The 17,167-nt window shown below is 45.0% G+C and overlaps 1 protein-coding gene across 1 annotated transcript in view; it reads right to left on the bottom strand.

The window, feature by feature from the left end:
• The window catches only part of LOC306778060 (tetratricopeptide repeat protein 28-like), a 106,961-nt gene that overhangs the window by 14,934 nt on the left and 74,860 nt on the right, over positions 1-17,167 (bottom strand). The window contains exons 6-9 of the mRNA XM_079269418.1: positions 9,696-10,492; positions 9,011-9,555; positions 7,227-7,750; positions 2,738-2,847 (exon numbers count right to left, since the gene is read on the bottom strand). Of these exons, the coding sequence (XP_079125544.1) occupies positions 2,738-2,847; positions 7,227-7,750; positions 9,011-9,555; positions 9,696-10,492 (1,976 nt within the window). The remainder of the gene's footprint in view (positions 1-2,737; positions 2,848-7,226; positions 7,751-9,010; positions 9,556-9,695; positions 10,493-17,167) is intronic.

Here is a 17,167-nt window from a genome sequence, read left to right as displayed (position 1 = left end):
TGATTCCTCCTGTGTTGACCCATGCTAAAATGTAAGCAGTCATGCTACACAAAGACACTATGGCTATAAATGTACAACAAATCATCTTCCAAGATGCATGTTTGATTGGACTCAAGAGAGAATAAATGTGGCCGCTAGATGGCACAATCCCACCTCAACTCGTCACCAATAATGAGACTTGCTGCATTCCAATTCTGCTTCTCTCTCAACTAAAGAAGGTACTGTATTGTAGCTTGATGAATCACCATTCAACACAAGTAAACCTCTCTTCAGCTCTTATTCGTCTGGACATGGGAAAGGGCAATGAGAAGCTAAACCATTACCTGGGCATCTTGGACGGACAGTGTCCAAGGAAATACATTCTTTGTGAACTCAGTGGGCCTGTCTGTGTTACTAGACCTCTCCGTCCAGTGCCAGACATTGGATTTAAAGACAGAGAGAGACAATGGAGAGGTGGGGCGGCAGCAGTGTTGCACAATGGCCAAGCGGAGCTAGCCAGGGGTGCTGATTCATGGGAGCCTTTCATTGATTTCCTATTTCTGCGCCTACGGCAGCCCTGTAGGGTGACTGGGACTGCTATAGAGCCACTCTCCGGGAGTCCTGGGCCAGCAGAGAGGGCTCTCAATGCTCGACCACGGTTCATACAAGACAAAGAAAGAGCTGCAGCCAAGAAAAGCTTGTTTGCGGGGATGAAATGGATTCCATCAGAGCTGCTGGGTCGGGTCGGAGAAAGAAAGAGCAAAAGCGGTTCTTGCGCGCACACATATGCATACGCGGTAGCTCGTCTGGCATATCCCAAGGTCATGCGTGAATGGGGAGAGTAGAGATCAGCAGAGAATCTGTGCGCTTTGCTGCATTAGTGCGAGTAGACGGAGCTGCTAGTCTCAGGCTGATTGTGCCGATAGGACTGTGGACGGATTGCTGCAGTGCTAGTTGAATCTGTTTGGCTTGCAGACATCCCTTTAAGAGTTAAACTCATTTCTCCCAGCGCCTTTCCTCTGGCCTGACCCCTCCTGGCACAGATGAAAGGGAAACAATCCCAAAATGTGCTGCGTCTGCAGTGACTTGCCTTGGCTGTGGTACAGGTGAAATCTGCTACGCTCTTCAGCTGCTGTGCGCTCAGATAGCACTTGCATGTTTTACCCGTCACTGACATTGACATGGCTTTTATCTGACATGTTAAGTGAACGTCAACGTCACACTGCATCGGTAACACAAACGCTGCTGGATACAGACGCACCGCTAAAGATCTTTGTAAAACAACCTCCCTGGTAAACTCTCGTTCTGTGTGACAGATTATATCGGAGGTAAAAAAATAAAAAATAAGTACACATGAATGTATTGATTCATTTCTCCATAGATACGAATGTGAGCGGTTCTCAGAGGGAGCATGTGCTGTAGAAATAGCTGATTAGAATCAGGAGGAGCCAATCAGCGTGTCAAGGTGAGATTGGGTTTAAATATGTGGAGAACGAGGAACATGAGATCAAGTACTCTCGTTCATCCGCTATGGATGCTTTATGAATTTCAAGACAAGCCTCCACAAATGAGGTTTGAAGTGGGTCAGGGTATTTACCAAGGTCATGTGTAGCAACAGGCCGGCTCATGAATAACCATTTGATGTGTACTCTGAGGACAACAGCGTCCTTTTCCCACCACAAATTCACCCCGGGGGCTACAAGCTGGAGACATGGAGGTGGGGGGGGGGGGGGGGGGGGGCATGTAAACATCGCTCGCTGTGGTATATGTGGGCAAAGCACTGGATGTCTGTATGTTGCAACAAAGACAACACAATGTTAATATGCACTGTTACGGTATCACGGTCAAGCATTCAACTGGGAAGGAAACATGCAGTGGAAAATATGTTGCGTTGGCTTGCTAGAATAATATTTAGCTTTAATTGAACACAAATTCCTCAAAATGACTCATGAGCCTCCGCTCTAGTCACCACCTTGGTCCAGTCTCTTTTCCAACTCTTGTTGCAGATAATTGCAAACAGACAAAGTTACGTTTTGACAGAGAAAGAAAGCGATCTGGGTCACAAGAGCTGTACATCGTGTGCACGTATCATAACAGAAATGTTTTGGACTCGATTTTCAAAATGAAAGCAGCTGAATAACATCTCTACAGACACACGTGACAGCCACTGCTGTTGGACTGACTGTTCACAGACTTGTATGTGGATACACAAGCTGAGAAAAAAAAAAAATCAAATCTTGAGCTGTGGCGTGTGGATAGACTGTAAAGAGAGATGTCAAGGGGATATTCCATGCTTGCCAGATGGGCAGTGGGCTGAATAGGAGTGAGTGCGTGTGTGATGCGGAGGCTTGAGACTCCTGAGACCATGCACATACCTACAAAAACAAATCTTCAGTCATCTGCCGCCTGTCTGCTGAGATGACAGCATTTATCAGCTCAACACACTCCCCAGCATATTGCCAGCAGAGGTGTTCAAGCTCTACAGCCACCTCTCCTTTTTTCTTCTCTTTCATCTATTGCGCTCTCTCTCCTCTGGGTCTTTCTTCAACCATAAGGGCATTAGTGAAAACATAGGTTTCACCAGGTCTTTGGTTTGTAATCTTTCCCGACCAACAGATGTGTGCTTATTAGAGGTCAGTTTTATCTACAAGAGGTGCTGGATTTTCTCGAAGGAGGCCAGATGGAGGAGAGGAGAGGAGACGATAGCTGAGTCAAGGTGAGTCCGGGTAGTACGAGGAAGGAGAAGGAGATGCTTTACCTGATGTTGGGCCTCCTCCAGATTCCCACTGGCCCACAGAGAGAGCCCAAGTCGATGGCGGATCTTCGCCTCGTCCTCACGCCGAGCCAGCTGCTCTGCAAGCCGCAGGCCTGTCAGGAGGGAAGGAAACGGGAGCAGATGAGAGAGAGGAGAGTAAGGATTATTCAGAGCAGGCAGACTCTTAGGTATCTTTCAGAGTAACAGATGTAAGCATAGCGTGGTACTGATGTTCTGACAGCGAACAGGTCTGGATATTTGGCCTAAGTTGTAAGATAATGCTCACACTGGGACACATAACCCACACTCTGCCATGGAGGAAAGCTGTTGGAGAACTAATCGCACTGCATAGTAATCAATGCTGGCTGTAAGCATCGACTGGCTGAGCAAACACGCGTTTAATGCGTGCATGAAAGAAGCCACGCAACATCGCGAAGACGTCGCCAAATATTTGCAAACACATTGATGAGCTAATAATAGACCGTGTGCAAACTTACAGGGCAAAGTCTATTTAATCGTGATACTTTGTTTGAGAGTCGCTCAGAGTTGTTTGAGAAGCCAGAGGAGAATGTGCATGTGTGTGTGTGTGTGTGTGTGTGTATACGTGGCTCTAGGTGTGTATGTTCAGTGAGTGTGCCTGTGTCAGATCACCTGGTGAGCATGCAGTTTGTTTTTCACTTTCAATCCCTCAAGCAGTGAGGCGTATGTCACATCTTTGCATGTGTCCTTAGTCTACCTGCCGAGCACTTGGTTCTGCCCAATTACTGAGATGAAAATGACACTCCACAGAGTACAATGATGAGAAAAAAAAAAAACGACAGCTGCTGGGACACATATCACCCACAAGGTGCTAAATGCACAGTAAGCAGTCTGCAGTTTGCAATAGGCTATTGCTCATGCACAGTCTCACTTAACACGGCTCTGTATTTGCAAGTTGTTTTTTCTCTCTACTCGCTGGTGTGATGGAGGGGTCTAAACATGCTTTTGGTCAAATGGGCCAAGCCAGCCTCATCCGAGTCTGCTTTTCTCGGCATTCCTGGGAAACAGTCTGTGGCTGGACAAGATAAGCCAAGAACAGAGAGCGTGACCTGAAACAGCCAGCCTATTCCGCAGGACCCTGCACACCAGGCAAGCATAGACTTCATGGCTCCTCCATGGCCGCGTTAGCCGGCAGTCTTTGAAGCCTGAAACAGTTTCCCCTCTCGCCTTATCTTTCCACACACCCTCGCTCCGTCTGCCTGCCCTCTTCCCCCATGCATCTGCTGTGCTCCTCTCTCCCTCTCCCTCTCGTATTCACTTCCTCATCTCCGTGCCTGCGTCTCTGGCCCCCCCTCTGCTCTCTCTACCTGTTTCATCTTGACTGTGGTGGCAGTGCTTGCGGGAACTCGGCACTGCTTAGGGCTCATTAGGCGCTGGAGAAAGAGAGCGGAAACAGATCTAAATAATCCTTTTCATTCTCTGACAGTCTCACCCCTCACTCATCTCAACTCTATCTCTGATCCTTTCATCTGCATGCACACACACACATAAAAACATTTCCTTCTCTGAGCTGCTCTAGTTCTTTATGATCAAGCTTGAATGTCAACCAACTCTATGTTTTCTTTATACTCCAGTTGACAGTGAAATAATACATGTGAATTATGACTCATGCCGATCTCTATCATTCTCCTCCGCCCGCCTGCCATTCTCTCTTTCTTTCTCTCCATCCCTGCCCAACTCTCTTATTCCCTCTCTTCTCCCACACTGTATCATTCAGTGTCTGTCACTGTCACCCCGCGTGCCTTTGGTGCGCCCCGCAGGCACAGTCACGTAGCAGCGGCTGACACGAGGATGTGGCCGTGGCTGGCTGCACCCTGAAGAGCAACTAGAGAACACTTTAAAGGCTGCTTGACAGCTGGGTGAGAGATTTTCTGCAGCCCCTGAAGCCCACGCACCTCTGGCTTCAGACACAAGCTTTACGTGCAGACGCCAGATGCACGTGCGTTGGAAGAAGGGCACAGAATCTCTGTAGAACCGCAAGTGTGTTGTGCCGGAAACAAAAATAACCCGGCACTTGCGTACTCCTGACACATGACAACCCGGTACTCTTTGATCATGACCACATGGGGAAAAGAACAGTGTGTCATGTACAGTAAGCGTACCATAAACAATGTTTGTGGAAAATAAATCTTAGAGACAGTTTCAGGATACTAACTCACTACTGTGACTCCCACTTCTCCACTCTGTGTAAAAAAATGAAATCCCACAGACCTCTGACATGGAGCATAAATACTGATCATGATGGGGACTGTGAGAACTAAATATTGGTATTTGTGAGCACTTGCTTAATAATTGATCAGATAATGGAGAGTCAGCCTCATTTTTTTCCCTTTTTCAGATGTTGAATGTTGAGTTGAAAGATTTTGTCCGTTTCGAGCCAAAGAGGGAAATAAAACAAGAGAAATATAAAAGTATATCAGCAACTAACTGTGCCACAAGTTAAACCCCGACTGCCATTTCAACATCATGATGAAAAGTCCAGACATTTGTCAGTGATACTAATCCTCCAACTACATTTAGTTTGATATGCCTCCTGACAAGCTGTTCAAAGGCCAGCCTACTCAAATGTGTTTTCTTACAACTATTAGTGTTTATAACACTTCATAAAATAATATATTGAAAATGCACCACTTACATACTCTGTATATGAACCTAAAATGTTGGTCTAATTTGTCTTACACATGATTAAAGGCTCCTTTCATACAGATCATGCAGCTTTCATACAAGTGTGTAGTTAATTATGTAACTATCTCATACATGTATTGTACAGGTAAGCAAAGATATAATAACATGGTCTGTTCAAATACAAATGATATAAAGTCTGTATTTTAAACTGACACGATTCAATTGGATTTTATCCATGAGGTTATATTCTGCATATTCCATATTTGTTCTTTTATTTTCAATCTGCATGTATCAATATACCACCTCATTTTACATTTGACTTGTGAAGGTACATTTTGTTATTTCATTAGTTGGGGTTCCATAAATGAAGCGTAGAGAAACTTAAACACCTCCATTAGTCGCTACAATGACGGCATTGATTTAATGACACCATCGCGTTAATCGCTGGAAAGTGCATCTTGGTGTGAAATGCCTCTTTTGTTAAAGAATGAGACAGCGATGTGCAATGTCCTTTAATATAAAACTACAGGAAGATAACTTGTGGAGCAGTGTGAAGAACACTTGAAGTGACAGAAATGATGTCTTCTCATCAGTAAAAAAATCTTCATGTGTCTTCCACCGTAGCCTCGTCATTCTGTATTACTGTGCTACACAGAATAACCACCAGACACACACACACACACACACTGATTTGAAAGTCACATATTGTCAACTGTATCTGCACTAGTTTGGAGCTGCCTTTCTATCCCTCCTTCCAATTAATCTTTTTCGATGAACAAAAAACAAGCAATGCAGCATGAAGAACAAAAAAAAAAAAAAAGAAATCACACAACACAACTTGCCGTAGGAGTAGAGTAAAATAGAAAAAATGAAGGGAAAAACACCTTGCCAACTTTTCGGTCTGGGTAGGTTGGCCAGAAATAATTGTCTGTCAAGGATAGTCGAGGCACTGTTCTTTTTCACAGCCAGACCGAGGAACAATACAAGGACAGTGCAGGGGACAACAGGAGGACAGGGTGGAGACAGAATGGCCTGTCGCCTTTGTTTCCATTAAAGCTCAACAAGAAGGCCTGCAGAGGGTGTGTGGGTCACTGCAGGCCTGGCTAACTCTAAGTGGACGGAGGAGCGATAGAGGAGATATATTCCTGTTCTCTTGCAGTCACTCCCTGCAGTGTGAAATATACAACTGTCCTCTTATATGAGCTGCAATTTTCCTGGATTCAAACAGGGTTTGGCTCGTAACACAGTGGGTGTTCCTGAGAATGAGGTCTGTCAGTGGGCACGGGTGAGGCCTGGACATTCAGCTCACATCCACGGATGCTTCCACTTATCACACCCTCGGTGACAAATTCTACCTGCACCGTCACTGACATAATTAATTTTTGAGAGGCAAAGCTGCAGCTTTCTATTTCACCGTTAATCTGTAGGGGACAATGAAACTTGTGAAGCAGGAGTCTGTCAGCCACTGTGTGAAAAGATCCTTTTGGCACCTCACTGCAAAGAACCCTCTGAGAAAAGTAGATATAGGGGTGTGAAGAACAGCTAGCAGTAAACAGGAACAATTCCTTGGCGTGCATCCTGATAGGTTTGCACAGACATACACACACAAATGCTGGTATAGCTATACAGCACAGAAGACAACACAGACGCATAATATGCACAAAATCCCCCTGTGCACTCACAGTGCACACACACAAACCCACAGCCTAATAAAATGTGGCAAAGGCTTAGCAACAAATAGGCTCTGAATTTCATATTCATGAATTCACAAACTCTCAGCCTATCAGCTCAGGCAACAAAGGCAATCCTCTCTCCCTGACTCACTCACCTTCCTGCAGGTACATGACAGCCTGTGAGTAGTTTTGCAGTGCGTGGTGTGTTCTCCCCAGGCTGCCATAGGCCAGCGTCTTGGCAGCCAAGTCATTAGTCTGAGCCGCAACACTTAGGTGCTGTTCCTGGAACACGACTGCCCGCTCGTAGTTTCCAAGCGACTCGTAGGTTAGGCCCAAGCTCCCATAGGCGCGGGCCTGGCGTGCGGCGCTGCCTGCTTCCTCTGCAATCTCCAGGTCACTTTGGTGGCACCGCAGGGCTGTCTCATACTCTCCCATAGATTGATATACGACGCCCAAACCGCAGCTGGCATCACCCTCCAGAATTCTGTCCTGGGTGTCACGGGCAATGGCCAGCTGGCGCTCCAGACAGGAGATAGCCTGCTCATAGTTTCCCAGCTGGCTGTGCAGTGCGCCCAGTTCACCATAGGCTTGAGCCTTGCCGCCACACTCCCCCAGCTCGTGAGCCACTACTAGCCGCTTCTCAAAACACACCAGCGACTGCTGTAGGTTTCCCATGGCCCTGCAGGTAAAGACAGAAAACCAATGAGATTAGGAGTGAGATATGCAAGATAAGAAACCAACAAGGCAACCTCCAAGAAAATCTGTCATTGGCTTTTTCCATCCAAATTGAACAAATACTGAGAGATCGTTGACGCCCACAACCCTCAAAATAAATCTGTCTCTCAGCTTATCTCAAATGTAGGGGAAACTATATTCTTGATTCAAGCAGATGCATATATTCTCCTGGAACAGAGGACCATTGGGACGCAACAAGGAGTGCACATTGCTCTGAAATATAGATTTAGATGTCCAACACACTGCTGGTAGCCGTTGATGTGGTACAGAGTGTGTGGGAGGCTGTATGATAAATGTGTGAGCACTGATATGAAATTCAAAATGTAGGCTGTTTGAAGAGTGATATCGTCTCTAATAAGAGATGGTATTGAAGACCTGATCTGTCAAAGGATCCATGCTTCCAGACCCTTGTGTATCTGTCAATGGAGTGGCATTCATTCCTTCTCTGCATTTTGTTTGCTTTCACAGCCTTCGAAAATACTTCATTTACATGCTCAGGCACACCAACAATTGCCGGATGTCGGTTCAAATGGAGTATTAAAAAGAATAAAAGCCTTAAGCTTAATTGAAGTTGCGTGATAACGCATGTGCTTGACTGAGAGCTGTTAGAAGACGAGAAGGGTGCGATGTCTATTATTCCCCTCTGAACTCATGCATGGCTTATACTGCCATGTGTGATTGCTGTGGCGTCATGCTGAAGACGCACAATAAGAAGAAAATCATCTGCGAAATGAGGATTTCAGCAAGTCTTTCGTGTTTTATTTTGCATTGTTGTCTCCTAGGATGCTATCGGCTCTTTGAAGCATCAGGAGAAATGGAAGGGAGAGGAGACACGAGATGTAAGAGGTTTGCCTCGAAATAACTCAGTTTCAGACGTCTGCGTGCCAAAGCCTCTTTGCATACAGATAAGGCCAGGGCCACTAGGCTGCTGCTGAGACAGCGAGCACCAGGCTCGTATCCAAGCTCCAAGGTGTCTCTGAACTACGGTGGTCCTTTATAGTAAGCGCAAGGAGAAAAACAATATGCAAAGTAGGATTACTGTGAATATTAGTAATACCCAGTCAATACAATTATCCCCTGGCTGTTGTCTATTATACGACAACAGCCAGGGGATATTGATTCTGGTGTGTTATACAAAGACTGAAAAGTTTTTCTAGCAATGTGAAATAGTCAATGTGAAACCTTTAATTTAAAGCAAACTCACCTGTGTCCATTGCCTAAGCCTCTGTAGGCCTTCTCCTGGTCCTGCATACGGTTAAGGCTCTGTGCCACTGACAGATACTGGTCATAGTACTTGATGGCTTCCTCAAAGTCTCCCAGAGCCTCATAACAGTCTCCCAGGTTTCCATAGGCCCTGCCCCTGTCCATCAATGCCTCGTTGCCACTCAGCTGCTGCAAAGTGGCCAGCTGCTGCTCCAGGTAGCCAATAGCTTCCTCCATCACGCCTACATTCATTTTAGTGATGCCCATATTTCCGTACACCTGAGCCTCCACAACAGGATCCTTCAGCCTCCGACCAAGCTCCAATTGCTCTTCGTAGCTCTTAAAGGCCATGGCGTACTTCCCCAGGGCCATGTAGACAGCTGCCAGGTGACCATGGGCTTTGCACTCTCCTGGCATGTCGCCCAGCTCTTGATACACCTCCAGCTCCTGGGTGTGGTAGGCGAGAGCTTTGTCATATTTCTGCACAAGTCTGTAGGTGGCCCCGAGGGCGGCATAGGCACAGGCCTCCATCCTACGCTCCTTAACCTGAAACAAGATAGAATTTCAGAAATATCAGCATGAGGGCCGTGAGTGAGTGATATCAACATACACATGAAATTTCATATTTATATGATGAATTGTTCCAGTATGTGTTATAGTACTACATTCATTGTGTGTGGGTGTACCTGGTGAGCTAAGGCCAGCTGCTGCTCGTAAAACTGAATGGCTCCAGTCACGTCTTTTTTACAGACAAATATGTCCCCGAGGTTCCCCAGTGCTCTGAAGCGAGCCTGTGCATTGTTTAGGGATTGGGCCAACGACAGCAGGTATTTCTGACACTCCTCTGCCTTGGTGAAGTCTCCCAGGGCCTTGAATGCTAACCCGAGGTTACAGTATGCCTTGGCCTGACTCAGTTTATCATGAAGGTCCTTGGCCAGAGCTAGATCCTGCTCATAGTACTTGACAGCATCCTGGTAGTTGCCCAGACAGTAGTGGGCATAACCCAGATTGTGACAAACTTTCCCTTCGCTCTCCATGTCTTGGAGGTCCGGGGACAAGCAGAGGTACTGCTCATAGTAGGGCACGGCCTGAGGGAACTCTCCTCGAGAGCAGTGGAAGTTGCCGAGGTTGCCCAGAGCCCGCGCCTCGCTCTGGACATCTCTGAGTTCACGAGCGATGTTGAGGTGGTTCTGGTAATGCTGCAGAGCGCGGTCATGGGCTCCCAGGGCTTGGTAGGCCACAGCCAGGTTTCCATGGGTGGAGGCCTGCGAGGCCCGGTCATTGACTTCCATGGAGATTTGCAGCTCCTGGCGGTGGTAGCGAACAGCCTGATCGAAGGCTCCCAGGGCATTGTAGGCATTACCCATGTTACCATAGGCCCGGCCCTGAGCAGCATAGTCATTCAGCTCCTGAGCAATGGCCAGGTGTGTTTTGTGGAGTTTCAGTGCAGTCTCATAATCCCCTTTCATCTGGTGGATTATGCCTGAGGAGAGAGGTGTGAGAGATAAAAGATGAAGTTAAAGACCCATTCGAGGGGAAATTGTAATAGCCAGCTCTTCATTTACAAAACAAGTAATTTGGTTGTTAAAATATGCTCTCTGCGCCATCTGTTCTCTGCTTACACAACACACTCTCCCACAGAATGATGGCCATTAAAACATGCAATCAAAGGGAGTTCTTATAACACCAAAATAGAATCTTTTGACTGTCTAAGTTGTCTTTGATGATTGTGTCTCAGAGGGATTTTTTAACAAAATCAACAACTTTTCCACAGGGTTGGAAATGGTTATGAGAGAACAAGAAAGAAAGACAGAGGAAGTAAAAGTGGGGGAGAGTGTGAAGTGCTGATGGAAAGCTCAGCAAACAACTTAAGAAAAATGAGATAAGTGTGGAGAAACAATAAATAATGGAGAACCCGGTGCATTGAGCGTATTATCTCTAATAAAATACCATCCTCTGAAAAATAATAGCTTTACCCCACAGCCAGGCAGCCATCTGGTGCGCACACACAAATGTGCACCCACACCCACATACACACCGAAGAGTAAAGAGACATCACAGCATATCTACCATAGGCCTGAATGGGTGGGAACCAGAGTTGCAGAGGGGCTCTGTGGCTTGTGGTGAGTATGTGATGGTGCCGCCTGGATTAGTAACCGCCATGTGTGTTTTCCCATTTATTTCATACGAAACTTGCCACAGTTTGGACCTGAACACAGGCTACATAAACAGAGGGACTAAAACTAAACTGTCGGCTCAAATGACTGCAGAAATTTTACGATAGATGTGGCTATACATTCAGATGCTGGTTCAATTAAAACGCAGCACATAAGGCCAATGAGAGTGGAAAAAAACAGCCGTGGTGACAGTATGAGCCACTGGGATGCATATTGATTTGACAAATTACATACATACTTTTGTAGATTGGTGGCAAGGAAGAAATCCACAATTGTGAAAGCTGCATCATTAGTATTTCACTCTAAATGAGAATATTAGTTTTAAACTAAACCTGCTTAAATTGGGTGTCTGAAAATAAATCCAACAGCTTTTTCTGCAGACAGATTGGATTTTGCTGGGAAAACATCATCAAAGATGGCCATTTAATTCAGACCATGATTCTGCATGCAGCAACCACCTACTGACAGATGGAAAACCTCACTTGCCGTTTGTTTGCTTGCTTGTATTTTCAGGTTAAAGTGATACAACCTGAACTATGACCTGATAATCATCAGGTCACTGCCCTGACAAATTGGCATGCTAGGCAAAACACAGAGTAGAACAAGGAGAGAAGCAGCGCTGCCAAATAATACAGAAGTATTCAGAATACAAATCATACAGTGACTGGAATCCATGTGGTTCTTTGGACGATGTACAGTACAAATACAGCAAAACAGTCTTTTGCTTCAGCCCAGATAAATTAATGAGGCCTAAAACCTTTTGGATGTTCTACTGGCACAGACATTTCCTATACCTTGGACAAACCCCCCAGCTTTGCCATTCTTGGGATCCTTTCGTAAGAGTATAAGCATGCTAAGATTCACAGCAGGCTAGTTGGAAGAGCACCGACAGCTCTTGCCACAAAGTCACTCCCAAGGTTATTCTTTCCCCAACGGAGGCTGATCTTACTGAGGATATAATGCCTACTGATGTATTACCAGCAAACATGTTCCATGCTGCAGGCTAAAAATGGATCTGGGGCTCGGCGATGGACGGAGGGCTCGAAGAGACAGCCAGGAAAGAGGCTGGGGTGTATGGCGAGGTTTGAGGTGGGGCTTGGAAGCTGCAGCCAAAATTGCCATAAGCCTTAGGCTATGCCTAGAGTCACACTTGAAGAAAATATTTTCTGCCCTCTCCCAATACGGCAAGAGGATTATGGAACCCTCTTGGTATAGTATCCAGCTGGATAGTAAATAAAACTATCCCAAACATGCCAGTAAATATTGCTGAAACACACAAATTTGGAATTTGCACTGGTATTCTGGCCGAAGTTGTCCAAATCAAAATTACCCCAATCAGATTCAATTTAAGTAAGTCTCAACATTATAAGTCTGTGGTGCGTACTAAATGCACTTGACTGGAAAATATTAAATAATATGGCTCAATTATTTCTCCTTTGTACACAGCTTGAGACGATGCCTGTGAAAAATATTTAGTATAAGGCCCAATCCATCCAGAGCTCTCTCCATCCCCCCATAACCAAAGACATTAAAAGCATGGCAGTGTGCTGTCACTTTTCATTACACAGCTGGCTGTACATAGAGGGATATGCAGCAGTGATGACTTTGAGGGATGGTGTCTGGCTCTGAGTAAATCACTGTGTCATTCTTCCAGGGAGCTAGGAAAGGTCGCGAGCACTGCTGCATACAGTCAGCTAAGAGGATCTTTTACCAACAATGGTGCTGGTGTGAAACTAGGAATAGAGAAGAGATGACCAGCCTGAGCCCAAAATAATGACCTGGGTGTGTTCCTCATTTATATTTTAGGTCAACATTATAATTTACATTCATGTTTGAGAAGTAAAAACCACAACAGGATGCTGGAATTTTGGTGTTTGGAGAAATGTTGATGCCTTTTCAGGTCTCAGCTCAAGGAGATTGGCATGTGTAAAATACCATAATAGGAAGTCTTCTTTGAAGGAAAATCCATTAAGACTGAGAAGTATTCACAATTTTCTTTTTTTTAAACCATACAATAGCTAGCATGTGTAGTTTAGTAGTTCTGAAAACCTGTTATAATTTCTAGATTATTTTAGATTATTTTGTCACTGTGAGAGTATTTACAAAGCTATATGGATGACTATATCATAATGTGGAGGATTACTTTCATATCGACTTCCAGTCCAATCATGTCTATGAAAATGAAAGGATGAATGGAAGTCAACAGAACACTTTATAATATGCTAAGTGTCTTAGTGCATGAGTTGTGAAATATACAATAGTGTGTGTTATGATCTGTGGGGGGAAGTCGTGAGCTGAGGCAGAACCTAGATTCTGCTGGGGGTTTGCAGGAGCAGGGAAGGGGAGGAGCTGTGAGTCTGGGCTTAAGGTAGCAAATCCTCACTCACAGATGCAGACATCTCCTATCGTCTGACTGACAGAGAGACAGGAAGCAGGAAGATAAAAAAGGACAGGGCACGGCTGCGTGCTGCCTGGGTGGTCTGCCAAAAGAAACAGAGTTATGTACGTGTCCTCCAAGCACGAGCTAAGCTTCTCTCCGCTCCTTCAAACCAACTATCGCTGTACTGTCCACATGCATGACATGTGATTCCTCCAACCACATAATCCAACAATGTTCAGTCTCAATGTCTCCACTTTCTTTTTTGCACTGCACAATCGCCTCTCCATATAGGAACAGATCACATGCTGAATCTGCGGGTGTGCTTAATGCAGGGCACAGTTGCTTGACGCAGCTCTTTTGTTTCACTTAATAGCTCTGCAATGAGTAGTATGAGTCTGCATACAGTGAGCTAAACATGAGTGTAAACACAAACACGAGGGAGAGTGTGTTTCGCAGGGCCTCTAGTCCAGTTTCTGGCATGGTCCTGTGTGAGGAGATTGAAGGGGGCCATGCAAGGGGAGGCAGGGAGCGTCTGCTGCTTTTTCAACAAATAGAAATTTGGGGCCAGGCTGCAAAGATTTCTCCAGGACAGTAACACAACACGGGCATCCTAAAAACCCCACCAGCTCTTATCCAACCATTGTTCCCATCACCTCCTCTCTCCTTTTGAAGGCCTGCTAATATCTACTTTCGTATTTACCCGGTCATTACTGGAGTGTTGAAGATGTCACCGATCTCAGATAAAAGCACTTTTTTATGCATTTGTTCGGCTCTTTCCCTGTTTTCCCTCACAGCATTCTTTTAATCATCCTGTCTGGGCCATGAGGCCGGCTGAATTCCTCTGTAAAGTCAGCTCTCTCCTGCTCACTTTCCTGGTCAGACTAATAATATACAATCAGTGCTGTTTCCAAAAGGCTTAGGTACAAAACTGAATAATCTCTACGCCTCAGTGCCCCAGGCAAGTCTGCTCCCTGTCTGTAGTTTGTCCCTGTGGGCAGTCTGAAATTTGTTTTGAAAAGGACTCTAAGTACTGGATTTATGTTCATGCAGCCATTGTTGTTGTTATAATGATGATAATAATGATGATGCACGAGTGGTAAAAGCATCATGAGCAAGGATGTTTATCTCACCAACTAATTATTTGACGATTCTGCCTATTTAAATGCCCTTCACTTAAAAGGACATACTTTCACAATTATGAAGAGCTCTCAGGGTCAGTGTTACGATATTTCAACTGCCAACAAACGCAGCCAACAGTATTAGAAATACAAATCACAACGCTGAATCTACTGGTGTGTCGTTGTCACTGTCAGACATGTTGCAAAACCTGGTAATCAGATGTCTGGATAAGGCAGATTCCCACAACTGATGTTCTGGAATGTAGATTCCAGCGCTCAATTCTCACATGACCCTAAAAGTAAGTGGAAGAAGCAGTAAGTGTGAACGGGGTTTAGCATAAAGGTCTGAAAATAATTACATCCAGAAGTTATGTCCCGTTTTTTTTTGATACCGGTGATGAGATTTGAATACTGAGCATCACTGTGCACATTGTCTGATTGTGTGTTGTCTTCTTCCTGTTGTTTTCCCTCTTTCTGTTGCTTTGTTTTTGTGAGCATCAGCAGAACGCATTCCCCGGGGGATGCCGGATAAAAGGAAAGGAAAAAAGCTTAATTAAGACTGTTACCTCCAGCCATTCTTGCTGATGGAGTCGACATTTCAAGTGACTTCTTTTAGACGTGGGGTCAAATGAGGAGGTGTGAATCGAGGACCAGGAGCACAAGAGAGACCAGGCTAAAACACAAACGCTATCAAACTAACTTATTGAAAGTCTCTTTCAACGGGAAGGCAAGGGAAAATAATACAATTTAGATTCTGTTTCATGAATACCAGAAATGTGAGCTACATGGAAACCCACCACTTCAGTCCTCAGATGTTAAATATTGCTGACTAGGGGGTAAGTTATCCAATTAATGAATAATAAATGGGGCTGGAATGCAACATTTCCATGTCCTTTATAGGTCAGAGTGTGCTGAGCCAGAGCTGCTGGTACCGCTGGGCATCATGGCTAGATATCACAGCATGATGATCTCTATACTGCTGTACCTCAGAGCCATGTCAGCTGCTGCTCCACCCACACTACACGCAACATTAACGACAAGCTGAGAGGGCACAATAAAAGTTTGTTCTTTCCTGTTTCTGCAACTTCTACTTCCCCCATCTCTCGCACAGTGTTTCTTGCTTTTATCGCTGCTCGTTAATCTTCGCTCGATCATCTCGCCCCTATTTGTGCACTGCGTAACGGCAGCATTTTTTCGATGTCTGAAACAACATCCTGTTAGTTTTAGCACATATCTTATTGTGCGAAGCGGGCTTGCAGGCGTTGATGACGGAGGAACAATGCACACTCCGCTGCCGCAACCAAAAAAACAACAACAACAACATTGGGGCAATTACAAACTGATGCTTCACAACCTCCACTTCACTCTCTGTTATCTTCATTATTCAGCTCCTCTTGAATCAGCTATTAAAGGTAATTCAGCGATTCATCAAGTCAGTTTCAATTACTGGGAGCTTGACAGTTGCCGATTACAATCAGTAGGGGTGAGGGGAGAAAGTGAGAGAGGGAGCCTTCAAAAACTGAAAAAAGGAGAAGAGGAAATAGACAAGAAGCACCAACAGATGAGGCAGCAATGAGATGGTCAGGACGCTTGTTCAGGTGTCAAGAGGTACTGTATCCACATGATGATGCAGCCTCCATGGCGCAACAGGCTTCACCGCTACCACCCACTCTTTTAGCTTGTGCTCTGTCACCAGCCTGGAGGTCTTGACAGTGCATCAGCTCCACCATCATTACTCCATCAAGGACTGGAGGAACTGTAATGTAGCAGCTAATAATGAATAGTCGCCATCTTGCCTGGCAATCATAATGGCAATAACACCACAGAACACAAACCATTTGCTGCCTGACATACAGTCACTCGTTATAAAGCTCACACGTACTGTACTGTAGGATCATAAAATGTTCTCACTTAAAGCCTCTAATTTATGACAACCAGTTACCAGCTCACTTTTAAAATCAGGTGCGTGTTGGTGCTAAGAGCACTCAAGGAGGTGCAACCATTCGGCTGGTCAAAGGACGACTTCAATTTATGTTTGGCTGATTAACCCCACTTTCTGCTTGCACACCTTTACACGTTAGGTCAAAGAATAATTCATCTGGGAGGAACTATTATGCCTCTTAGTTATCCATTAGAGTCAGGATTACTACTATCATGATGGCTATCATAAGTCACCCAGCGAAGGTTGTAAGTGCTAGACTAAATAAAGGAGAATTGACCATACCATTTATCTCACGGGGTTCTGAATATCCAAAAGGTACACCTTTATCGTTAACGTTCCTTTCATCATCATATTCACACACTCCACAAGGTTAACAAACTAATCATGTAATTCTAGCAAGATTTGGCTGTATGATATTGGATTGTAAAGGGTACAATAATTACATTTTAAGTTTCAATCAAAAGACCTGATTGTATATATTTAATTTCCCCGTCTCATTTTTTATTGATCTTTATACCACTTTTCATTTCAAGACATGATT

This window comes from Melanostigma gelatinosum, assembly GCF_949748355.1.
Source record: "Melanostigma gelatinosum genome assembly, chromosome: 6".
Lineage (NCBI taxonomy): Eukaryota > Metazoa > Chordata > Actinopteri > Perciformes > Zoarcidae > Melanostigma > Melanostigma gelatinosum.
This window is presented reverse-complemented; position numbering and strand designations above follow the sequence as displayed.